The sequence below is a fragment of the Erpetoichthys calabaricus genome, chromosome 3, assembly GCF_900747795.2.
Source record: "Erpetoichthys calabaricus chromosome 3, fErpCal1.3, whole genome shotgun sequence".
Taxonomy (NCBI): domain Eukaryota; kingdom Metazoa; phylum Chordata; class Cladistia; order Polypteriformes; family Polypteridae; genus Erpetoichthys; species Erpetoichthys calabaricus.
Window position 1 is genome coordinate 189,537,333 of NC_041396.2, and position 27,472 is coordinate 189,564,804.

Below are 27,472 nucleotides of genomic sequence, written 5' to 3' on the forward strand. Positions count from 1 at the left end.
GCCAGGTTTGGGGCTGCTCTCCATCGGCGTGGAGAGAGCTCTCTCACCATACGTGTGCTCTCTGGCTCCCGTTTCCTTCTGTCGGGAGACCCCCCTTCTTTCTTTGGGGCCTCCCATTACTCTGGGGTGCTGCAACAGCCTGGATCCTCTTATGGAATAAAGAGGGACGCCATGCTGTTTGCACTCCTCTTGATCGGGTTCCAAGCACTGCAGCTTCTTGGAGCGGGGCGGTTTGGGTGCCAACACATACAAGCCGGCACCGTCCCCCCCCCCTCTCTTCTCCCGCTGCTTGCTCAGTACTCATCCCCTGATCTGCTGTCGGACACCCCGCTACTCGAGTCCGGTCACCCATGTCTCGGCTCCCTTCGCTGGGGCTTCCCCTTTCCTTTACGGTGCCGGTAGTACTCACCTGCACTGTATCAACGCTCTGGCTGGAGAATTTTCTTCTCCAGCCCGTCAATCACCTCTCGCATCAAGCGCAGGACCTGAAACAGCGACTGTACGGGCCGAAGGGCTTCCTCCGGCTCTCATACAGCCGGCAGCAACATAAAAACATCAGCCAGTGCGGAACTTACAGTTCGTTCGGTTTTCCCATCCGGCTGTGAGCCATGGAGCTCCTGCGCTTGCTCAGTTGGGTCTTCGACCATCCCAGGATTGACATTCGTTAGTCCCGCCCTCAACCACTCACCGGCGGGTACACAACACACTCTGTCCAATCCTGTGCTTGTCTCTGGGAGGGACTTCCGGTCCTCCAATGCTCCCTCCACCCTATGAGCGGACTCGGTCGGGGAAGAGTCTACCGGGTAGCTTCCGCTCCACAGCCCTTCTGCAGTCAGCAGCAGCTCCTCTTCATCTCCCGTCGCCGTCTCGCCATCACTCCATGGGTCGGCGTGCTTTGGCCACAGATGCGGATTCGGGCAATCCCCTGCTAAAAAGCAAGACCAGGGGACAGCAGGGTAAACCCCGCCAAGTGTATCGCCTTCATACGCGAGACTTACCTCCCGGATCCCATCTTCTTGTGCATGTTGCGGCTGGGTGGCCTCTTCTGCTGCCCCGCCGACCCATGCGTCCGCAAAGACGACGCTGGGAACAGGCGTCGCTACCTTCAGGGAGCGTTTGCCCTTCTTCTTCCCCATTGTGCTGAGCATCCGTTAGGCGTGGTCCTCGGCGAGCGTTTTCTCGAGGTGTTGGCCCAGGAATGCATGCCGTGGTAGAAGTGCGCCTTCGTCTGCTGTGCGGGCTGCCTCCACAAACTTGTTTATTTTATTTTTTTTAAAAACGGGGTCCCCACCTTTTAGCAGGAGGAGGGCCCCATGTTGGGCGCCATTGTGGAAAACATACCCCCGGACACAGACAGACAGACACCAGAATGTCCAAAACACACTTCTTTATTTTTCTTTCAGCACCACAATGCCTTCCTCCACCAACTCTTTCTTCTTTCTCTTTTTGTTTCTCTTTTTACATCCACTCCCCTCCTCAGAAGCTCCGTCTCCTTCCTCCCAACTCCGGCTCGTCTACTGGAGGGAGGCGGCCCCTTTTATACTGACCCAGATGAGCTCCAGGTGCTCCCCCTGATGACAGTTCCTGGTGTGGCGGAAGTGTCAAGAGAGTACCTGGAAGCACTCCGGGTGCCCCTGGGATTTCTTCCGGCAGCACTTCCTGGTGTGGCGGAAGTGCTGCCATCCAGGATTTCATAACTGTCCAGGTGCCCCCTGGCGGTGGCCACGTCCTCTGGTAGGGATGAGCGTCCCAGCTCCGGTCCAGTGTCCCACAAGCAGACCCGGGCGACTGCTCTCTCGTGGCCCAGGGGAGGTATCGTCCATCTCGGGGACCGTCCAGGCGTTCCGGCTGAGTAAGGTCCCCAGCCGTCTGGGACACTATATATTAGTACCAAAATGAATGGAACAGAAAATAGTATTAAACTGCAGAGAGGTGAGGGGTAAAAATCAATATAGTAGAATACAGCCATCCTCCATGGTTTACAAAAAATCATGCATATTAAAAGAGTAATTTAATACCCTTTTTTTGTCTTATGAACCACAATGAAGATGAAGCTTCACAGTTACAAGGAACCAGTCTAGGAAGATTTTCAGATACATGCAACTAGTGCTAATACTAGATCATCTTTGTAGTCATTCGAAGTATATCTCCACACACTACTGAGCTGGATGTTGGTGGCATGCTGTCACAGTCTCAGTTATTCTCATAGCTGATGCTCTATTTACATGTAATGGTTCAGGCAAATTGTAATATGCTTTCTGGTATCATTGTAAGCATCCCAGCTTCAAAAACAGAAAACAGCCTTATTAAATTAAAATTAATGAAGGGAAAAATAGTACTAGTCACATGCAATAAAATGATCAATATTTGACAACTGTCTTTGCTTGAAAAATGGGCGTATTTTATTATGGCCGTATAATATTATGGTTTTGTGACCTGTGTCTCATGATACTGAATTATAGTATCCCTTAAAATTGCTTCCCCTAGCACTGCACCAACAAACCTACAAGAAACCAAAGCTAGGTGCAATATGAAAAGGTGGACTGGTGGGAAGAAAGATGAATAATTATTGAAGTATAGAGAAGGACAGTATGAGAGAGAGTGGCGGCTGTGTCTTAGAACACTAAGAATGTGACAGAAAAAACAGATGGTGCACTAGAACTTATGAACATAAGTTGTGTGCTGCATAAAGCAAAAGGCATCTTAAGCTAATCTGAACCCAAGGAGATAAGACCAGGAAAGTTACTGATCTGACTCCCATTCTTAGTGCAGATTACCACATGGGTGCAATTCCCACTAGTCAACAACTACAGCTATTAACCAGGGCAACAAGCCATAAGAACTTGAAATAAGCCTTTCAGAACAATATCCATAACATGAATATAAACTCTTGGCTAAAATTAAACCCTGCAATGTTCTACCATTAGTAGAAGACAGTCTTAAGAAATTTAATGGACATACACACTCCCAAAATGTAACACAAATATTCTGGGGACACGCCTCTTAACATACATGTGTGAATATATTATTTAGACTAGATCTGGGGAAAAAAACAGACACATTCTATTAATAAAAATGTAGTAAAAAATGTACCTAAATTCCAGTATTAATTGGTAAACACATACAATATTATTAACAAAATACAAGAGCCATATTATAACATATACAGTGGTGTGAAAAACTATTTGCCCCCTTCCTGATTTCTTATTCTTTTGCATGTTTGTCACACAAAATGTTTCTGATCATCAAACACATTTAACCATTAGTCAAATATAACACAAGTAAACACAAAATGCAGTTTTTAAATGATGGTTTTTATTATTTAGGGAGAAAAAAAATCCAAACCTACATGGCCCTGTGTGAAAAAGTAATTGCCCCCTTGTTAAAAAATAACCTAACTGTGGTGTATCACACCTGAGTTCAATTTCCGTAGCCACCCCCAGGCCTGATTACTGCCACACCTGTTTCAATCAAGAAATCACTTAAATAGGAGCTGCCTGACACAGAGAAGTAGACCAAAAGCACCTCAAAAGCTAGACATCATGCCAAGATCCAAAGAAATTCAGGAACAAATGAGAACAGAAGTAATTGAGATCTATCAGTCTGGTAAAGGTTATAAAGCCATTTCTAAAGCTTTGGGACTCCAGCGAACCACAGTGAGAGCCATTAACCACAAATGGCAAAAACATGGAACAGTGGTGAACCTTCCCAGGAGTGGCCGGCCGACCAAAATTACCCCAAGAGCGCAGAGACGACTCATCCGAGAGGTCACAAAAGACCCCAGGACAACGTCTAAAGAACTGCAGGCCTCACTTGCCTCAATTAAGGTCAGTGTTCACGACTCCACCATAAGAAAGAGACTGGGCAAAAACGGCCTGCATGGCAGATTTCCAAGACGCAAACCACTGTTAAGCAAAAAGAACATTAGGGCTCGTCTCAATTTTGCTAAGAAACATCTCAATGATTGCCAAGACTTTTGGGAAAATACCTTGTGGACTGATGAGTCAAAAGTTGAACTTTTTGGAAGGCAAATGTCCCGTTACATCTGACGTAAAAGGAACACAGCATTTCAGAAAAAGAACATCATACCAACAGTAAAATATGGTGGTGGTAGTGTGATGGTCTGGGGTTGTTTTGCTGCTTCAGGACCTGGAAGGCTTGCTGTGATAGATGGAACCATGAATTCTACTGTCTACCAAAAAATCCTGAAGGAGAATGTCCGGCCATCTGTTCGTCAACTCAAGCTGAAGCGATCTTGGGTGCTGCAACAGGACAATGACCCAAAACACACCAGCAAATCCACCTCTGAATGGTTGAAGAAAAACAAAATGAAGACTTTGGAGTGGCCTAGTCAAAGTCCTGACCTGAATCCAATTGAGATGCTATGGCATGACCTTAAAAAGGCGGTTCATGCTAGAAAACCCTCAAATAAAGCTGAATTACAACAATTTTGCAAAGATGAGTGGGCCAAAATTCCTCCAGAGCGCTGTAAAAGACTCATTGCAAGTTATCGCAAACGCTTGATTGCAGTTATTGCTGCTAAGGGTGGCCCAACCAGTTATTAGGTTCAGGGGGCAATTACTTTTTCACACAGGGCCATGTAGGTTTGGATTTTTTTTCTCCCTAAATAATAAAAACCACCATTTACAAACTGCATTTTGTGTTTACTTGTGTTATATTTGACTAATGGTTAAATGTGTTTGATGATCAGAAACATTTTGTGTGACAAACATGCAAAAGAATAAGAAATCAGGAAGGGGGCAAATAGTTTTTCACACCACTGTATGATATTGTTGGAGTAACTGAAAAAATAAATCTTTTTAATGGCTAAAATATTTTAGTCCTGTATTTGTATTCCCTGATCACTTGCTGCCATGCATAGCAATAACGTTACAGATAAGAGAAATAAACCTCACCCCTAGGGATAGTGAAAAGCATAGAAAGTGAGGGCTGAACCTGGCCAATCAATGCAAAGTCAGGTATTGACCAATAATATAATTATTGCTGTTTTTTTTGTTGTTTTTGCCAATTTACTTACCGGTATTAGTTAATAGTTCTTGGGGGTGGGCAGTATTCCCAAGATTTACATCTTTATATAATTAAAAACGGCAGCACGGTGGCGCAGTGGGTAGCGCTGCTGCCTCGCAGTTGTGAGACCTGGGGACCTGGGTTCGCTTCCCGGGTCCTCCCTGCGTGGAGTTTGCATGTTCTCCCCGTGTCTGCGTGGGTTTCCTCCGGGCGCTCCGGTTTCCTCCCACAGTCCAAAGACATGCAGGTTAGGTGGATTGGCGATTCTAAATTGGCCCTAGTGTGTGCTTGGTGTGTGGGTGTGTTTGTGTGTGTCCTGCGGTGGGTTGGCACCCTGCCCAGGGTTGGTTCCTGCCTTGTGCCCTGTGTTGGCTGGGATTGGCTCCAGAAGACCCCCGTGACCCTGTGTTCGGATTCAGCAGGTTGGAAAATGGATGGATGGATATAATTAAAAACTATCATGTTTACGTGCGTGTACTTTCTGATTGAATCTAGTTAGGTGCTTCTGTTGGCCCAATTACATAGGTGAGCAGTGGCTAGTTCTACTGTGACGTTTCTTTTCATAAGGACCATTTTAATCAATGGAGGTAATTCCAAAATACCAGTACTGTGCAAAATAATAAAAAAGAAGAACTGAACAAGAAATAAACAAACATATATTGAATATGCCTTTTAAGACACATATTCTTGGAATATAGCCGTACTGTATAGATTATACAGTAAAAAATGAAACAAGACTGACAATAAAAATATGTATTCAAAGAACTACCCTTCCAATTCTTAAACAAAAATAAAGAAGCCAGACTAAACTTTCAAAAAGCTTTGTAAACATGAAGTAAAATTCTCACTACTATAATTAAGTAATATTGAGAGCATACTTTTCCAATTTTCAAAGTTCTCTTTCTACAGAAATCGATGCTGGTGGACAATTTTTTAAAAGGGATATTCTAATGAAAAATCATCCTTATTTGTAACCAACAAAACATCTTCTATTCCATTGCTTTCTAACATTGACGATATACAGCATAGATTAAAAAGATGTATAAATAATACTTATTTATCTATTTATAAAATTACTTAGTTAGTATTCTCCTACTTTAGACAAATTCTGTGATGCCCCTTTCCCTTGGTGTCCTTAGAATGTCCTTGTTTTGTCTAATGATTAATGTAGGGCTACCTTATTATTGTTATTAGACTGTGGAAGGTATCCGCATGCACACATTAAATCACATCACAAATGTATTTTCTGTTGGCAGCACGAAATAACTGTAAATAATAAATTCAGTGCAACAAAAAATGTAAAACACAATTCAGTCAAGGTGAACTTTATAAAATAATAGTAGAAGACAATACTGAGTGTGCCTTTCCAAATGTAGACATTTGCTTTCATATATTTTTAACATTAATGGTCACAAATTTCTCAGCAGAGTGTTCATTTCCTCAGTTGAAGTATTTGAAAAATCCAGCCAGAACAACTATGCAACAAGGCAGGCTGGATGCCTGATCTCTACTAACTGTAGAAGCAGATATGTTACGTAAGATTAGCTTTTTGAAATTACAAAAAATAAGAGAAAACTTTTCAAATATAAATAAAGGTGAAGTATACAAAATAAACATTATTACTGTAAGCTATGTTTAATTTTGAAACATAACATTTTACTTTACAGTTTATTATTGTTTATATTTTGAATTAGATATATACTGTATAGGGCAGCAAAATCTTTTAAGTGCTTACAGCCTCTAAAGGTCGTAATCGAGCCCTGCCGTTCTACCGCCCACCCGATAGTTCTCATCCTAAAAATGTAATTTTATTACCAGTGTTAAACACATGAAAACAGTAAACATATTACTATGTAATTTAAGTATATGAAAAAAAAGATAATCCTTATTTATGTTTCCATTATAGATAGCAATAAACTATTTTTTCCTGCTCAAACCACACAATTGAGCATTTCTTTAGTTCTCCTTTTTTAAAATATAGTTTTAAATTGATGCCTTGCTGTGTATATTTTATTAAAGATGCTAAATTTTCTTTTATAAGTATTGCCAAGGGTTGTTGACTTGATGTGTCTCCTCAATAAATTAACATTTCCAAATTTAACATTAACATATAGAAGCTGGAACAGTAGTAAATACTGATTCTGTTAGTGGGAAAAAGCATTGGTTTTGGCCTTAAGTGGTGTTAAATTAGGGTGCCACACATAAAGGTGGTGTTCTGCTCTGTCTAAACTTATCTGAGCAGTTAACATTATTATACCTGCAAAACCATTAGATGTATGACAGATAGACAGCCAGACAAACAGATAGAGAGCTTTTCTAGACACTCAAACCACTTTACATAGAAATAAGTGTAGCCATTTAAACCATTATGATAAACTGAAAAAATGAAAAATCTCTTCTAATATTTCATTATAAAAAATGTGACGCTATTACATGCTATTAAGGTATCCTATATGCAATACATTTGTACAATAAGTAATGAGTTTAACTGATTGTGCATCTGATCTCTTTTATTGCAGAATTATAAAAATTCCATGTAGGTCGTTAAAGTTATAACCTAATGGTTCCTTATAATTCTTTTTTCCCTCTCTCACTGATAAGACATTTAATTTCTCTCTCTCTCTCTCTCTCTCACCCACCCCTGTGGTTAAGAAACATGCTCAAAGAACTGCAAATAATGGAAGGGGTAATGCATGTTCATTAATCACCACCATCTTAATTCTAGAATTATTTTTAGGCCATGTGAATTTTCCTTATGTGTACCTTTGGGTACCTTTTGTCTGTGTGCATTAGATATTCTAAGAGGAGAGAGGCTAAGGGCCCTTCATTGAAAGTAATATACCAAGTACTCTGACTCTGTAGATGCTTTTAGATCAATGACACTGTGATTAGTTAAGATACTGGCAAAATGTACCATCAACGAGTTAGCGTGAAGTTGTTGTTTTTTATAAAAGGATTTAGAGAATTAAAGTACTACCAATGCCTTGGATCTGAATCAGAAAAAACTACTCTGATGGAGTATGGGAGGCCTAATGGTGCAACATCTCAAACAAAAATATAAAAAGTTGTACAAAAGGTGACTGCTATTAATGAGATGCTCCTAGCACTAACACTGCATGCTGTATTAACAAATGAAATACTTTCTACACAGTTAAGGACTGCAGACCACTGTGTTGAAAGATATGGAAAAAAATGTTTAATATTGAACAATGTGGTAATGCAGCCTTACAATATATATATATGCAACTATTCCCTGTGATGGGCTGGCATCTATGTGCTAGGCTGGTTTCTGCCTTGAAGTCTTTGTTTCTAGGAAATGATTTTGAATATCAGTGAACTTCAGCTGTAAAAAGCTGGTATAGATAATGGATATGGGGGTGAGGCTAAAGCTATACAGTACAAAGACATTTTAAATTTGTACCATCACCATACAACCTGCTTCCATGCAATTAAGGGATAAGAAAAGCTGACTTGTTTTCTCTTATTCCTTATTTTCATAAATCAGTTGCCACCTACTCACCTCTTACTTTATTTGATGTGCCACATTTTGCTAAATACTATGTAACATTGCATTGTTTTATGAACTATTGCTTAAATAAGAAACAATTTTAACATTCCTTAAATATCTCTGATATATATAAATCAGATAAATATAAATAATATTAATTGACTATCTTAATATTAATCATAATATTACAAATATTACCAGAAAAACAGACAAACCTGTACATGATGAAAGGAATAAACTAAAGTTGTTACCATCTCTGTCTTTGTAAATTATAGATTAGTCAGTTAGATTTGATCTGCTCTGGGTTTGATCAGGGTTTTGACAGACTATCAGGTACGTTAAAGATACATTTTTTTCATCCTGTTTGAGGTTATCTCAATATGAATTGATATGGATTTTTACAAATGCATAAAAACACATTAGTCAGAATTATTCATACACCGGTTAATTAAAAATAATCCAGCTATTATTATAAGAGTATGTTAATCTGTTGTGGCGGCACGGTGGCGCAGTGGATAGCGCTGCTGCCTCGCAGTTAGGAGACCCTGCTTCGCTTCCCAGGTCCTCCCTGTGTGGAGTTTGCATGTTTTCCCCGTGTCCGCGTGGGTTTCCTCTGGGTGCTCCGGTTTCCTCCCACAGTCCAAAGACATGCAGGTTAGGTGTATTGGTGATTCTAAATTGTGCTTGGTGTGTGTGTGAGCCCTGCCCAGGGTTTGTTTCCTGCCTTGCGCCCCCGTGACCCTGTAGTTAGGATATAGTGGGTTGGATAATGGATGGTTAATCTGTTGGAAAAAAATGTGTCATATTTTTTATAACAGAAAATTACTAAGCAGCATAAGGTTACTTCATTTATTAATCACTTTTTAAACTTAAACACTTTTAAACACTATAAATATACCTTTATTATTAAAAAAATAAAATTATCTTATAAATACTAAAATATATTTTTTGCTGAACTAATCGCAAAATAATGATTACATTGGTCAACTCAAAAAGTCAATACATTTTCCTTAAAAGTGACTCTCACAAAGCTGTATATTAAATACAGTATATACAGTAGCTATTCCCTTCACAAAAAATAAACAAGAAAGTCAATGCTTTAGTAGGACATTTTCAGACAAATATGAGGAAGGGTTTAAATGTACTTTAATGCACGGACTTAGAGCTCGTTTGGGAGCTTGTCATTTAGCCTTATGTTTTACACAAAATGTACAGATCATTGCAATTCAGGATCTTTGGGTCTGGTGTGGGTCTCTGGTCCACTTACTTTAACTGCCAGTACAGAGTAGCACAAACTGATCTTCGAGTCCTGTGTTGTGTCCTTGTATGAAAAGGCAGTGCGGGCCAGATGCAGAAGAATTAGCCACCTGGAGCAGCACCGTTGAAAACTTTAAAGGGCCCTTTCAAGAGTCAGAAAATATATGAGACTCAATGAAATAATAATAATAGGTATAGCTAATGATTTATTACTATTTACAAATCCCTTCTTTTTATTATATGGCACCATTTGCACAGATTGTGAACAAAAAAGATGTGCCATCTGCATGAAGTGCGACATCAAAAAAATGCTGCATGGAATGGCCAATCAGTGCCACAAAGACTGGAACTCTGTGTGCACAACAATATATATATGTATATACAGTGCATCCGGAAAGTATTCACAGCGCATCACTTTTTCCACATTTTGTTATGTTACAGCCTTATTCCAAAATGGATTAAATTCATTATTTTCCTCAGAATTCTACACACAACCCCCATAATGAGATTTTTGCAAATTTATTAAAAATAAAAAAAACTGAGAAATCACATGTACATAAGTATTCACAGCCTTTGCCATGAAGCTCAAAATTGAGCTCAGGTGCATCCTGTTTCCCCTGATCATCCTTGAGATGTTTCTGCAGCTTAATTGGAGTCCACCTGTGGTAAATTCAGTTGATTGGACATGATTTGGAAAGGCACACACCTGTCTATATAAGGTCCCATTGTTGACAATTCATGTCAGACCACAAACCAAGCATGAAGTCAAAGGAATTGTCTGTAGACCTCCGAGACAGGATTGTCTCGAGACACAAATCTGGGGAAGGTTACAGAAAAATTTCTGCTGCTTTGAAGGTCCCAATGAGCAAAGTGGCCTCCATCATCCGTAAGTGGAAGAAGTTCGAAACCACCAGGACTCTTCCTAGAGCTGGCCGGCCATCTAAACAGAGTGATCGGGGGAGAAGGGCCTTAGTCAAGGAGGTGACCAAGAACCCGATGGTCACTCTGTCAGAGCTCCAGAGGTCCTCTGTGGAGAGAGGAGAACCTTCCAGAAGGACAACCATCTCTGCAGCAATCCACCAATCAGGCCTGTATGGTAGAGTGGCCAGACGGAAGCTACTCCTTAGTAAAAGGCACATGGCAGCCCACCTGGAGTTTGCCAAAAGGCACCTGAAGAACTCTCCGACCATGAGAAAGAAAATTCTGTGGTCTGATGAGACAAAGATTGAACTCTTTGGTGTGAATGCCAGGTGTCACATTTGGAGGAAACCAGGCACCACTCATCCCCAGGCCAATACCATCCCTACAGTGAAGCATGGTGGTGGCAGCATCATGCTGGGGGATGTTTTTCAGTGGCAGGGACTGGGAGACTAGTCAGGATAAAGGGAAAGATGACTGCAGCAATGTACAGAGAGATCCTGGATGAAAATCTGCTCCAGAGCGCTCTTGACCTCAGACCGGGGCGACGGTTCATCTTTCAGCAGGACAACAACCCTAAGCACACAGCCAAGATATCAAAGGAGTGGCTTCAGGACAACTCTGTGAATGTCCTTGAGTGGCCCAGCCAGAGCCCAGACTTGAATCCGATTGAACATCTCTGGAGAGATCTTAAAATGGCTGTGCACTGACGCTTCCCATCCAACCTGATGGAGATTGAGAGGTGCTGCAAAGAGGAATGGGCGAAACTGGTCAAGGATAGGTGTGCCAAGCTTGTGGCATCATATTCAAAAAGACTTGAGGCTGTAATTGCTGCCAAAGGTGCATCGACAAAGTATTGAACAAAGGCTGTGAATACTTATGTACATGGGATTTCTCAGTTTTTTTATTTTTAATAAATTTGCAAAAACCTCAAGGAAACTTTTTTCATGTTGTGATTATGGGGTGTTGTGTGTAGAATTCTGAGGAAAAAAAATGAATTTAATCTATTTTGGAATAAAGCTGTAACATAAGAAAATGTGGAAAAAGTGATGCGTTGTGAATACTTTCCAGATGCACTGTATATATATATATATATATATATATATTTTTTGTACTTATTGGAAGGAGAACAACTGAGGCTGCTACCTCTGCAGCTCCACCACCACTTCTCTCACTGCTGCTATACAGAGTGTATCAAATTATTGCTGGCAGCACTGCGACAAGAACATGATAAAAAGGCATATGGCCTTTGCAGCCTGTAGCAGCTGGTTTTGCCAATTTTTAGAACATTATTATCCTATTGTTCTCCTATGGCTCTCGGCCATAAGTACGAATGACCTCAACTCAGTTGGCCATAAATCGGTGCATGACTGCATTTACAACCATGAAATCACCTAAAGTGATTAAATATACATAGTAAAAAACTGGCAAAACACTTTGTTAAATTAGATGAGGAATAACCTCGCTGAAGCTATATGTATAACATACATCTGGAAACAACAATGAGAGAATTTTGCTTAAAACTGGATGGGAACAATTAGACAGTTCACCAAGTGTCACATTTCTATACTGATCCAATGCCTCATGAAGGCGTCGCTCAAATTAGGGGTGGTGATTTTGAACTCCAAAGATCAGAGGTACACTTGTTAACCTGTACAGACAGACAGCAAGCTTCTGTTTACAATGAACCATCTACAGTTGAAAAGTCTCCTAAAAAACTCTATTATACATAAACTTGTGTGTCGCGTATGCAGAGATCACATTGTACATTTTAAAAATAGACGTAACCTGTTTTAAAATATAAACATAATCTGATACAAAGCAAAAACCTTACTTTTGCATCAGATTATACATTACCATTCATCCTTTGATGCAGTCAAATGCTAAACATGAATTATATGCTGCTGCAGGTGTAGTATTGTTCAGCATTATGGCAATTGTGTAGGAGCCGATGTTAGCTTAAAAGAACTGGCAGCTATATCTGAGAAAATACGACCTTCAAAATATACATTTGAAATAAATGGTGTGTCACACCTTGTCAAACTGACTGCTGTTAAGAGAGCTGATATAAAAAAGCCATAAGAGATGTAGATTTCAGTACTCAAAACAACCAAAATCAACAAATCTGCCTAACACCACCAGTAGATTCACAAATGAGGATGTACAACATCCACCTTCAGACTACATGTCTAAACAAATGACTAATGGAAATTAATATTATTTTCTAATTGGAAATCCAAACATACTATGCCTGAATATAGCTGCAGTGTTTTAACATCTAGTATATACATAGACCAGAATGCTTATCTAAACTCTATTTGCTGTTATGTCATATAGTGATGCAATAGTTAAAATGACAAAAAGATGCAGTAGCAGACAGGGGAAGTTCTCAAACGTGTGGAGCCCTGTAGCTGCAGTGGTCTATGTTTGTGTGTGTGCCTGTCACTACTGTTGCAGTGCTGAATACAAAGTGCAAATTAATTATTAAACTTCAGTTATGTTTTGCTACTGTGCTCCTGAATCTTTTGCTCGGTTTAAAATGCACAGAATGGAGAAATTGGGGATGGGTGTAGCCTTTGCAGCACAAGATTTTGCCACTATTCACTACACATTCTTTAATGGATTGTCCCTGGACATGTATTCACTTTTGAGAATTACATCTGGCCTTGCAAGACTAGAGAAAGACCTGCCATCTCATAGAGAAATCAGGAACTAAAAACGTTTATTTTATATTACACATATAAATTACTGTATATACCCTGCTATGAAGTGCACTTTATGGATTTACTAAGTATGCAACATTTTTAGTCTGTCAACAAACATTGACAGCTTAAAGTTATGAAATAGCTTTTTGTTTATATTCACTAAGAATCAAGGATACAGTGGCACTGCTCCTTTATTAAGTTATGCAACTACTAGATATTGGCATCAGGTATGAGCCCAGATTCTTTAAAATGTCTGATGTCATTCAGGTAATGTATAAACAATACCTGTAAATGTTTTTTTTTTAACTGTGCCAAGAGAATTTAACATTCCTAGAGAGTCTACAAGAATTACTTCAGGTAATATACTGGTTCACCCATGCCTTTGCAATGGTCAGTATTTAACACAATGTGATTGGGTCCATTTGAAGAACATGCTGAAATTGTGGCCAATATATGGGATTATCTTAGAATGTTTTCCTACACACACATATCATAATTCAACAAAGTCTACGTATCCTTTTTTGAAAGCTTGCAACTAAGAATAAAAAAAATTACAAAATCCAGCTGATGTTGGGTGACCAGTTCAATCAGACTTACCAACACAATGATACTTCCACAAAGTATTAGGTAAAGGGTGTCTACACTTATTTAGTAAGATTTTGAAATGTTTCAAATATGAAATACTTTCTCTAAAAATTATCCACTGAAGTTTCATGTAATTGTACTGATATTGTTTTATTACAAAATATTACCTACTGTGAAAAAGCTTAAATATATATGATCTTGACGTCAAGCTTTAGATCAACTAAAATTTAAGTAAAGGTTTATAGACTTTCGAGGTCCACTTAATATTGTATATAAACTATTGAACCTCTTAAGGCACGCACTTCTTGAATATAAAGTTCATGTGTTTCTCAGCAAGAAGAAAGGATCTTATTTGTGTTAGGTTTTAACTGAATAAGGTGACTGTTACCCAAGAGATAAGGCATTATAAAATATTTATTTTAAAATAATATTCAACAGAAATGAATGAACTCAACCAGCAACTATCAGCATGCTTGTTTAAATATGATGTAACTCTGAAAGTTCATTTTGACGTGTTTCTTTTTTATACATTTAAATTCTGTAATTCCACTGGCCACCTGTGAAGCTATGGTACATTTTTTTCTGATATTGATCTTTCACACAATAATGTTCAGTGTGTACTGAATTTCTGATAAGATCTTTTTGGAAATAGGAGATAGTAGCTTCAATAATATTTAGTCTTTAAAAATAAACTGTAAAAATAGTGAAAATAAAACAGCAACATAAAAACATGCAATAGGTACTAAGGGGTCTGTGCATTCTCCCATGTATCTAGGGTTTCCTCCCACATACCAAGATATGCATGTTGGATTAGATGGTAGCTATTAATTGACCAGAATGAGTAAGTGTTCAGCATTAGTCTTTGGAATAAATCTAATCCAAAAGCAGATAAATGGATGGAAGAGCTACTGCAGGACAGGTATCCCTATAAAATCTCCATAATATCTCCTGTTAACACCTTTTAAAATACACTAACAGTCTGGCCATGACAGGCCAGGAAAAGCATTCCAAACAGGACATAATATGCAGGCCATATTTGATCAGATAGATCAGCTTGGGTGGGAAGATAATTAAAACTGAAAACATTACTTAAAATTAAAAATAAATCTGTGCATGTTCAAAACAGTGTTCATTTAGATAGGTCTAAGATATCACTAGGAATAGGCCTTTACAATTACATTTTCATTATCAAAGTTTAGTCAGCGTTCTTTCCACGCTAAAGTGTTTTTTTCTGTCATTTATCTGATTGTATACTATTTGGTTAACATGGTGATATTAATTTATTATTTTCAATGTTGTATTATGTTAAGATTGTATTAATTTTCTTTCTTCTTTGCCATGTCTAATGTATGTGGAGCCTAAAAAGGCTACCTAGCTTTGCAGCTGGTGTACTAGCCATAGCATTATATAAACTAAAGCTTCTGCATTGTGTTCTTGACTTTGATTTCTGCTTTTTTTATTTGATTTTTGATTCTTAGATTCTCTAATTTTGACCCTTGGCTCTGGTTTAAGGTACTGTTTTATGGATTAGTGATTCTTGGATTAGTTCAATTTTAGGTTTTACTTTTTATTCTTGCCTTAATTTTTGTGCTTTTTGAATTCTTAATAAAATTCAAATAAAAGGGAACTTTGTGTTTGTCTTGGATAAAAGGTTTATATATTTCCCTCTTCTCCTTTCTGGGCAATTTCAGACTTTTTTATATTTAAAAGTCTAAGACCCATTTTTTGGTCCCAAAGGCTGCCTCAGGTGAGGCCTGCTCAGTGGGCTTAGACCTAAGAAGAGAGCAAGTCTGGCTTTTGGTTGTTTTTTGAGGCCTGCATCCATTTTTGAGCTTTGTTATGACAGGAAGTATAGCATCATATAATAAACAGATGTCACCCCCAAATAAAATATACTCATTGTCATTGTGTGAAGTATTGTCTATAAACATTATATCAGTGGTTCCTAACTTTAGTCCGGGGGTACCCCTGTTGTTGCAGGTCTTTCCCTAACCAGTTTACCAATCAGTGCATCATTCTTACTTTTAACTGATCTCATCATTTAGTGAGCTGTTCATTTTTATTTTCCTTTATTCTCTAATTCAAAGAAATTCTAAATTATCTGTATTTTTTTTCCAAAATTTTCAAAAAAACTCATATTGAGTTTTCTCCTTTAATTGTATTTAAATGCTGATGGCAATAAATGTTAGTGGGGAGTGATTATTTCCCTGCCATATTCATTTGACCACTAACTTGTTAAAGACGTTTCTTGCTAGTCTTCATCATTTGGATACAGTAAAGGGAGCAAACTGTATAGAAAAAGAAAACGATAAAAGACTTTGATACGCTTAGTCCATGTAAATTTTGATACATTCAGTCTATCAACTTTGTTGATTTCCACTAACATTACATTTTGGAAGGAGAAGCATTATGTAATGCCCCTTTCACATTATTAGTATTGTTTAGGGATGGGTATTGAAAACCGGTATTAAATTGGTACCAGTTCCGGACTGGTTGGTACCAAAATATCAATAAAGTCCTGGAAAAATGGTGCCGCTATCAGTATTTTTGTAACATTAATACATTCTAATATGAGAGGCGTTTTTAAATTCCTAACTGTTCCTTAATGATGACGACACTACAGGCGTCAGGTGATTAAGTTTTAGTTGCATAGCAGCATGTTTAGATTCTATGCTCTCCAGTCATCATGACAGAGCGGGTAAAGCATTCAAAAATGTGGGCTCACTTTAATAACTCTAATGATAATGCAGCTAAATGCAATATATGTAAAAAGGTAATTGCATGTAATGGAGGTAACACTAGTAACCTCATGAAACACTTATAAGTACAACATTATACAAACGTAAAGCAGTGCAGCGTGTTTTACTGCTTTAAGAAAGCAGTTGTTGAAACATACTCAGTTTCCCAGTTTCTGTGTTTTGGGGTCAATGAAGAAATTACAAAAGTAAGTATATTAATACATTTAAAAAAAAAATAAGTGGATAAGTTATAAGTTAAGTTTTTTACTTTTTATGTTCATCCTGATATCCATTCTGCCTTTCCATTATTGACTAATTAGTGGGTCTGAAACTAAAGCAGTTGTAGACTCTGAGTGTCTGCTTTGCTTTTTTAATTGTCACTATTAGGATACAATGAAGGGAGCAAACTACTCAGAATATAAGAAAAATAATAGGAAAACAACAAAAAAAAGAGTTAAGCTATAGCAAAAATTAGAAATATTTCTAAATGTCTGTAATGTAAAAATAATTCTGCTGTGCTTTTCTGAATGCAGAATAAGAGAAAAGAAAAAAAAAGACCAGCCAACTAAATGAGATCAGTTATTTTCAATTATTATCACTTATTGTGAATCTGGTTGGAACAAAATCCTGCAGCCACAGGGGCTCCCCAGGACCAAGTTTTGGAACCACTGGCATTGCATAAATCACAAACGGCTAGGTAGTTACCTTAAGTTTGAACTGAGCTGTCTGGACAACCAGGGATAAGTAAATTTACAACCATAATAAACAATGCAAAAAAAAAAACAAACAAAATTAGTTATCTCAGTTGTAAAAAAGTTTTAATTTTTTTCAACTGTAGGGAGATGACAACAGCCCTTAAACCAGTTTCCACCCCCCTTCAAGAGACACATTATCTAACACCCTAATTTCTGCTGGGTATGAGTCTGAGAAGAGAAACATCATTAGTGAGCTTTCCAATGAGTCAAAAGAAGCCATAAGCACTGTGTTGAATCTTTTCACATCATGCCATGTCTTTATTTTTTGAACCACATTATGGAGAGTAGTATCGATAAGAATATCAATAAGTATTAGTATCGATAAGCAGTATCAGTATCAATAAAATCCTAATGATACCCATCCCTAGTACTGTTTGATGGTTTATTTATGTATCTAGTTTCTAACTACTGGTAGAGGTACTTACTATTTTAATAAATCAAAGAATGCTTTAATTATTTAAATATATTATAATTTTGGTTCTAAATTGAGCATTTTCTGGTAAAGGAACAATCAAATCAAAGGAAAGATGACAGATGACAGATAATCATATTCTGAATGTTATGGGTAGGAGTGTGCTGGACCTTGCACAATTTGGAGAAACCCAAAAGAATCAATCAGGGAAAGAAAAGGTTTCAGTCAGGGAGACAGTCAGTTTTCATAATTAGAGTATGTGAATGGTTCATTTACCCAATCATTTTTTCATAGCCAACAATTAACCTAGCAAAAACGTACCTAAACCCACTTTATATATATATTTGAGGTTTTGTGGAATGCACTATATTATCATTCACGACTGCTGAATATAACGTTGAGATAGTGTTGTATATTGTGCTGCTAATTGGATTCACTCAATATCTATAGATGATACACCAACAGAAATTCCCAGCTTGTATGTTACCTGACAATAAAGCTTCATGTTGTTTTTAGTTATGCACAAAAAACATTTAATTCCATGTTTATTAGGAAGAATGGAGAAAACAAAATTCCTGAAACTCCATAAAAAACCTAAAGTTACTTGGGTAACATGATCTACTATCAAGCATCCAGGCACTTTCTGATACATCCCAAACATGTGTATGTTTGCAAAATTACTGTTAAATAAACTATTTCCAGAAACTACCCTTGCAAATGAAAGTTCAGCACACAGAATCATGAACAAGCTTTTGAACTGAAGACCCAACTAGTTGCTCATTCATGCTGCTACCACATTGCAAGGCATGATCTGAGAATTTTGAAACCATAGATTTATAGTCTAGGAAAGGTGTGTGAACACATTATCAGATGGAAAATATGCCTTACATTTGTGCATATCTGGGATGTTTCAACTAAGAGATGATCAATTCATCCCTGTAGTTTTACAAACTGCCAAAAAAATCTAGAAAGTATTACATTTGTTCTTTAACAAATATCAAATGAGGAGAGAAGTGTGTTTTCAATTTAAAAGTTTGATTCAGTTTTAACACACTCCCGTTTTGTACAAGCAAATTATCCACAATATGTTTTATAACAATATTTTTGCCAAAATACACAGTTGGAGTGCACTGGATACATAAAAAGTGGATTATGCTATACAAGGAACCCAAGGTTTTTTTTGCATAGATGTTTTGATATTGTTTAATTTTGTTCAGTGTTAGTACCCATTGTGGTCTGTTGTCTCAGATATTTTGTTATCTCCGTTCTCCATTAAAATATGAGATTAATGATTTTTCTTGGAAATCACTACAAACAGCACAAGGTAAGTATCTTTCATTTTTCATAACATGTAGTGTTTATCAGGTGTCTACTACAAAGAAATAAATATATTTTATTATTAATGGTTCTTGAGGACATCTGACCTTAGTCATTGCTTACAAAGGATGGTCAAAAAGGTCACTCTCCTCATTAAGGAGGTTGAGCTTAGAGTCAAGAGGTAAGTTAGAATAAAAGATCACTGGAGTGTATGCAACCTTTGGGGAAAATGAAAGATAAACAGAGAGAGAGAGAGAGAGAGAGTAGAATAATAAACAATGGTTGGTGTCTGAAATGTGGATTGAGGTAAATCCCCAATAGGAAAGACAAGCAAGGCGCTAGGTGGATGATTATAAAAATTATTTCTTTTCCTGAGTAATACTGTGTAATTTCTGAAAGAGAGGAGCATTGAAAAATTGTATAACACTTACTTATAGAGGCTCTGCAAAAATATAATACCATAAGTAAATCATCATGTACAGGAAATGTGGACTTGGAAAATGCATGGATAATTGAAAAAGAAGATAAGTACACGAAAAGATGAGAAAGAATTTATAAAAAATATTGAAGTGACCTCAAGATCCAAATCTGTAAAGCAGCCCATGAGTAGTAGGTGGGGGTGGGGGGCACAGACATTGAATTTTGAGAGCACTATGTTTTCCCGCTGCTGGAGTCCATCAGCTTGAATGCAAGGCCACCGACGAGTCTCCGATTTGGACGCTGGGCTTGTTTTGGATCACAGAGGGCCAAGGAATCTTGTGGCATATTGGTTGCTTCAGACCCCAGATGAATGGAGTGAGGTAGGGCTGAGCAGCATGTGTGAGTGGGTAAAGGGCCAAAGCAACGGGGAGCGTGTGTCACCAGTGAACACCTAAGTATCACTGCATAATCATAATGCATAATGTTTGCTAATTCTCTTAATTCGCTTCGCATTTTAGGCTCCCTTTGAAATGTGCAGCCAGAGGTAGTTGCTGACCCTAGAAATTCAACTGTAGATGAAACATCAGAGTTAGAAATGAATACTGCAAAATCTAAGCCTGGGGCAGCATATACCACAGCAATGACATCAGTATATCTGTAATTAAAGCAAATAGTTTATTTCTTAAATTACAAACTGCATGACTTGCAATTTTACTTATTACTTGGTAGTAGTTATGACAATTTTACTGCTTGTCTTTGATTTTGTTTTTAATTGTTGAACTAAATATATAACAAATTTTGAACAAATGGACTTATAAACTAATGCTTATATTTTAGCAACAAGCACAAAAACAACCTTCGGTGTTCTCATTATTAGTACGAAGAATATAAGGATTTTTACTAACCAGAGACACCTAGTATTAAAAGAGAGAACAACTGGAAGAAATATGTGGATAGAAAAATAAACAAAAACCAAAGCAGAATTTCTGTGCCAAACAAAACAATGACAAAAGACCAAGTAAAATACATTTATAACCAAATTAAAATAAACTGATAAAAGGCAATTATAATAGCCATATTGATCATATTATTCTACTTATTCTATGTCAAAATAGTAACCAGCAAAGTAATTTAGTGAAAATCCAACAATCACAATCACTTAGCCACAAACAAGTTTTTAAACAGTCCCTAGTTTGTCAGTGAAAAAGCTAAACAGCTCACTGCATTTGTTTAAACCATGATGGATTTCTCAATACAAACCTGTAACTTTGAAATTTTATCTAATTTCATTTAAAATCTACAGTGGCATGAGCAAAAATGACCTAATAGCCAGTTTAATATCAACATCAATTAAAAAAAAATAGTTTTATCATTAAAAACAACTCCCCTCTTGATGAGATCCTATGCAGCTTTTAGCAGCAGGAGTACTGCAAACAAACAGAAAAGTTAAGTGGTTCAAGAGATAAACAGCTAGTGCCGGCAAAGAAGAGAACACTTGTGAGGTACGCACAACTGGTGGTATGTACTCACTCTTTCACACAGTTCCTGAAACGTGCAATCTGCAATGGTTCCGCAAGCCTTGTTCAACTTTAGCCTCCTGCCTTGCACTTTCAGAATCCTTGGCCGAGTTACTATGGGAACATGAACAAAGACTGTGTCTTGTCCGGGTAATTACTATTTAAAAAAAAAAAATCATCTCTTGGAGCTAGGAAACGCATAGCTTGTTGAATAATAGCACATGATTCAACACATAAATTAGACAAAATACTGATACAATGACAGACACTTGAGTATGCGGCATCAACCCATGTACACCAATGGAACTTATTAATTGGTCAGTACAGATTGGGTATTGTGTTCTAAATGTATTCTCTTTCAAGAGAAATTAACTTACGTACTATCATTTTGTTTCTGAGCCAGCTCATCAAACAGCTTATCCATGACAGCCTCCACATCAGCTTCACTTGTGCTACAGAGAAAAGAATAATAGAATATGAAATTAATAACACTTGAAGCCAACATCAAACAGCTGCTGGGTCCGCTTAGCTTTTTGCCTATCAAAAAAGAACAGGATGTTATATTCTAAATACAAACATTCGATTTACAATACACATTAAAGCAGAGAATATTAACTCTCAGGTAGATGATTCTGCCTTATTTGCATACACTGAAAGACGTCCATACTTGAAAGCCGAAGCGAGTAATGAGGCAATAGAGGCAAAGCAAATCCATTAATGCTATGTGCACACAATGAGAAGAAAGGCCCCTGGATTTCTCCTGCATGCAAAATCAGAGCAAACAGGCAAAATAGTCAAGCATCTAAAGGGGCCACCTTTGAAATTTACCCTGAAAAGGAGTCCAAGTAAAATGCATGTGTGTGTGTGTGTCTTTATGTGTGTGTGTGGTGCATGTGCTTGTATGTGTTTACACTTTTTAAACTAGTATTCTGTGTAGTTACTAAACTTAAAATAAACACATTTAGACACAAAAGCAAAATAGATTAGGGAAGACGACTAAAAAAACACAAAAATGACAACAGATCAGAACCATAACTGAACTGTTTTTAATTATCTATTTATAGTATTTATTACACTAAATGTATAACCCTAGGTCCAATGATCCAGCACCTTGGTTTTGAATCTCTGGACTGGTTGTTGTCTGTGTATATTTTGTACATTCTCACACCTGGGTTTTACTCCAACATCTCCAAAGAGGAGAAGATTAGGGTAATTGGCAATTCCAAAGTGGCCCTGTGTGAATATGAAGATCTGGAGTCATGGCTGGGTTTTTCTCCAGGAACTTCAAATTTTATTCCCACATCCAACAGACTTGTGTGTGTGTTAGGTTAACTGGCGACTCTAAACTGCTCAGGCATGACTGAATGCAGGTGTTTGTCCTTTGATAGATTGTTGCTGCTATGATTTGGATTGAAAGGGATAGAAAATGAAGAGATGGATGAAAAACTTACTTTGAAATGGCAAGCTACTTAACTGCAAATATTACTTTCCCGGTGAAGGCAACCAGTTAAGCAAATGTAAATCAATACTTCCATGTAAATTACACTTTAGTGATACTACATGAAATCACTCAACAGATTTTACAATACAATATATCCGATTGTTCTGCACAATAATACAGAATCAGGTTCATTAACATAAATTATTTATTATATACCCAAATAAATGTACAGTAAAACAAACAGGAAATTAAGTCAAATAAGTAACTTCAATAATATTTAATTTGATTAATAATTTGGGTCAAATGATGTAAACATGCTGTACATATAGACAGATTGGTACGGAGTATCTTAATGCCTCTGTTCATGTCAACCTTTGCAGATCTGTTGTGGTGTGTAGGGGGTGCTGATGTGTGTTCATTTCTTTCTTCATTATCAAGCATATGCTCTGCTATGGCAAACAATCTTTTAGCTATCTTCACTAAACATTTCCTTGAATGTTTGACTGTGTGCATGTGTTTTCCCCAGTACAATATATTTTTTTTTAAATACATTGTTTATCAAAAACTACTCATGCAAAATTTTTGCAATTCAATTGGTCCCATAATTACATTTTCCTAAGTGCATACACATCCCAGTTAAATTAAACAATTTTTATGGCAGTTAACATTGGACACAAATCAACCTGTTTTTGAAGAACATGGGGATAAGTGCTGGACCAAAAATAGTTGATCTTGACCCTGTAACAACACAAACACGGTACAACTTGTTTGAAGAAGATAGGTAATTTTCCCCCCCCCAAAGTCAGTGTACATAGGTGTTGGTAGTCAGGGAAGACATCCCGGAAATTGCTTGTTCTAAAATGTTTTCTTGAGTGTAGTCATCCAGGAGCTATACACATCTTAAAAAACACATAATTTCTGAGGCAAATTGTAATTTTAAGACATGAAATTAAATTTTTATGTTCTACGGACACACATGTAGAAACCATGCGAAAATCAACTTTTCTTGATGGTCTGAACATTGTTAAATCAGAAGGTGAAATTAACTTGATAGCAATTTTTTGTCCCATTAACAAACTTATATTTAAATGAAAGTAATAAAATAAAACCAACAAGTTTAAAATCTTCATCTGTGTTGAATATCTAATCCTACAGTAGGATTATTACATCCGGTGAATGACTGTGTGACATCATGTTAAATCAATGTAAAATTGGACTTCCTTTTCAGATTGCAGTAAAATAATAATAGCCATTTCCCAATTTATAAATGAAACTTTAAATCTTTCAATTTTAAAATCACAGACAATAATTACCAACAACTTGAATAACACATCATTAACTTCTCCCTTGTAGGACTCTGTTACATACTTTCCAAAACTGTAAATGTATAAATGGACCTTCTTTTCCTTTGTACTTTGCTTTTTACGCATTTGCCTCATTACAAAATCACATTCTTTGTTATTTCCTTTGGCATGGAGTACATTTCACCAAATTTTCATTCTTTTCTCTAAAACACTTCCTGCTCCAAAAGCTTGTAAAATTGACACTTTATCTAACACCATTTCGTTACATCACTAGAATGAGAAGGGTGGCTCTTGAAGATCTTCAGCCAGCTTCAACATTTTGGACAACACTCAAGGTAGGTCCACTGCATTACCTTGAGTCATCATTTATTTACACTACAGTCATCTCTTTAAGAGAGCCTACAGAAATATTCTTCCAATTTTCACACAATCATTACTATTTATTTATTGCATATAGCAACTTCTTCATGTACTTGTTCAAAGTATTATTGAGTTAGTTACCATCACCGGTGGAGTTTGAGATCATTTTCAAGCAATTCACAACTCCTATATCCAGTCTGTCTTTTACAATCTGCTGTGTGACCCTGAACTTACTTTCCTCCTTCAGTCTGTTCTTCACCCGAAAAATTATTACTTATTGATTTCTTGCACTTTTACCACTGCCTTCCTAAAATGAATTTTGCTTCTTTGTAGATCACACTGTTATAGTCTCCTTAATGTTATGCTTACCCCAGGAAAAATGAGCCAAAAATGATGCCTTTTTTTCAACTACTGTAGAAAAAATTTTATTATGTAACAGAAACAAGTAAATAACAAAACATCAACATAAAAATGGTATAAAAGGTTTGTCAAGCGTCCACTCCTGTACTGATGTAGATTTAGTACACATAATTTGTGTGATAACCTAATGCTGCAATTGGGACAAAAGAAGCTTGTTTCCTTGCACACTTTTCTTATAATATTTTTTATGTTGCTTGCACACAAGAGGGTAGAATGTCAATGCCTGATCCACACGATCAATGCAACCCTTGTGTCATTACAGGCTGCCATGACATAAAGCTTAATAGATTCCACATTTTCCCCTAACACAAGCATTCATAGTTCCTGCATTGTGAACAGTGCTTAGGGGGCGAACGTCTTGCTTTCCTTGCATTTAATTGCAATTAATTTTTTTAAATTATTTTGCCTTGTCACATAGCTACAGTCACACCACATTGAAGTGCCACTCAACTGAATTCTCCACAGTTTGGCCGAACAGTTCCATATCATGCATCACTTTCAATTTCTGTGTTAATGTCTGATGAGCAATTCACATCGTCATCACTATCACTTGTTTCGAGCAAAGGTTCAGTTTCAGTTCTGTCTACAACTGCCTTTGCGGCTTTTCATTTGCCATTGGAGGCTCCATCTCACACATGAATATTGATGAGTTACATTAGAGTGGCAAAACACTTAAGAGATATTCATGATTCTTTGCTGCATGATATTTTTCACACAAAAAATGGAAAGCAGATAATTACACTTAACCCTAAGTGTGACTCGTGGTTAACTGTAATTGCATTGCATACAATTCCAAGCCTGAGACACGTTCAGGGTTAACACCAAGAATGTTAAATCTCCACAAAGCACCTCCTATGCTACTCATGTGTCTTCTTCTGTTATTGTGGTCCTTGAAATAAATCATCTTTTAAATCAGGAAGATTTATGATAGTAGTAAAACAGATCATCAAAATCCAGAAAGTGCTAAAAGCAAAACTTGAATTTTCCATTCGCTGAGCAGTAAGTTGAATCCACATGAATGAAGTGATCTGTAGGCATACCCTTCTGCAGCCTCCTGCCATAGGAGTTGAATAAAATGGCTCATAGTAATAAACTTACAGCTTCTATATGGCTGCCAACTGCTGAGCCTTTACACTGCTCTTTAGCTGGCTAACTCTGCTCATGCAAAGCCCCCATGCTCTACTCTGTAGATCGATTGGCCATGCTTTCCTGTAATTTTTACCTTTATAAAAGGAAAGCTCTTTCTCACTCGCCTACCCTACTTCGGATTCTGAGCACTACCAATCACCGAGGTGAGAAACAGATTCCATCATAACACCTCCTGCAGTACTGCAGCTCTTAAACAAAACACAGAAGGCATAAATGCATTCTAGAAAATAAAGACAATCAAACAATGAAGACTAAACAAACACTGACCAAAAAGTTAAATTGAAATCAGACTTCTTTAATCCATTGCTCCTCTCCAAGCCAATCAAATCAAGTCAATTCATCATCAAACACTTGGCCACGGCACTGGCTTTACACCTAAGTGTGGTTATCTACACACACACGTACAAAAAGCTGTGCAGGCTGGAAATGGCGTTCTACACACTCAACTACCTCTAGGTTATAAGTACACTCTAAATTAAATACTAAAGTTTCAACTGATGAAACCATTATTATCAACAGTGACACACGCATGCACAGTAGCAAGCACTGCCTCACATTTCTACAAAAGGCACTCCGTTGGCAATTCTAAATGTAAGGCACTGTGACACTCTTGGCATCACATTGTGCACACTCTGTTTCTGTGAAAAAATGGCTTCTAGAAAGCAATTAAGTAGTCAAAGCAATACCTTAAAGGCTAAGAGGAAGCATAAAGTGCTTTCTCTCTACAGAAAATTAAAATTTCAGATTTTTTCAACACTGGCATGGCCCATGCCAAAGTCATTTTTCCCTAAACAATACAGTATAATAACAATTTACTCAGCATTTACATTGTATTAGGTATTATAAGTAATATAGATATGATTTAAAGTATACAGAAGGACGTATGCAGATTATATGCCAATATTACATTATGTTACATAAGGGACTGGAACACCTGCATATTTTGGTATCAACAGGTGTTCCTGGAACCAATCCCATGCAGATACAAAGTTCTGACTTTAGATGGCTTGTAGAACTGTACCCTGTAACTGTACCCCGCTTCCAAGACAACTTTGTGCTTCAATGCATCACTCTTTTCACTTGCTATATATTTGGCTCTACATCTTGGATACACAAGTGAGGCCATGACCATTATGGCCATTAGTGGCTTGGTTATACAAGAGTCACATAGTCCACACCAGACAAAGCATCTGTGAAGTCCTGAAGGGGTTTCAGAGCCTTCTGGGCTATCTCCAGGACCACTATGCCCTGCCATGTATTGACAAGATGCCTGGATTTTTTGTCAGAGGACAGAAATTTTGTGAGTACCCCCTGCTGCTCCAAGACCCTCTCAGTTATTTGTTGCCTTGCTTCCTAACATGTAGTCTTCTCTGTGATTAGCTGGTGAGCGGGCAAACCAAGCTGAATCTGGACTTCACCCAGCTCTCTTCTTTTCCTCCAGCTATAATAGAAGCTGCTGACAATTGCCTTACACAAAGAAATAGCCCGTTAGTGCAGTCACCATCCAAGCCATGTCCTGCCATACAAAATTGTAATTTTTTTTATTAATTCTTTATTTTACTTAATGCATATAAAAAGGTATCAATCACTTAAGAAGAAATTCAATAATGCATTTAACTGACATCACTTAACATAAAG

The 27,472-nt window shown here is 37.4% G+C and overlaps 1 protein-coding gene across 1 annotated transcript in view; it reads right to left on the bottom strand.

The window, feature by feature from the left end:
- Positions 1–27,472, bottom strand: part of afg1lb (AFG1 like ATPase b) — a 265,220-nt gene that overhangs the window by 62,218 nt on the left and 175,530 nt on the right. Inside the window, exons 9-10 of the mRNA XM_028798899.2 lie at positions 21,542–21,612; positions 21,174–21,274 (exon numbers count right to left, since the gene is read on the bottom strand). Coding sequence (XP_028654732.1) covers positions 21,174–21,274; positions 21,542–21,612 — 172 coding nt within the window. The remainder of the gene's footprint in view (positions 1–21,173; positions 21,275–21,541; positions 21,613–27,472) is intronic.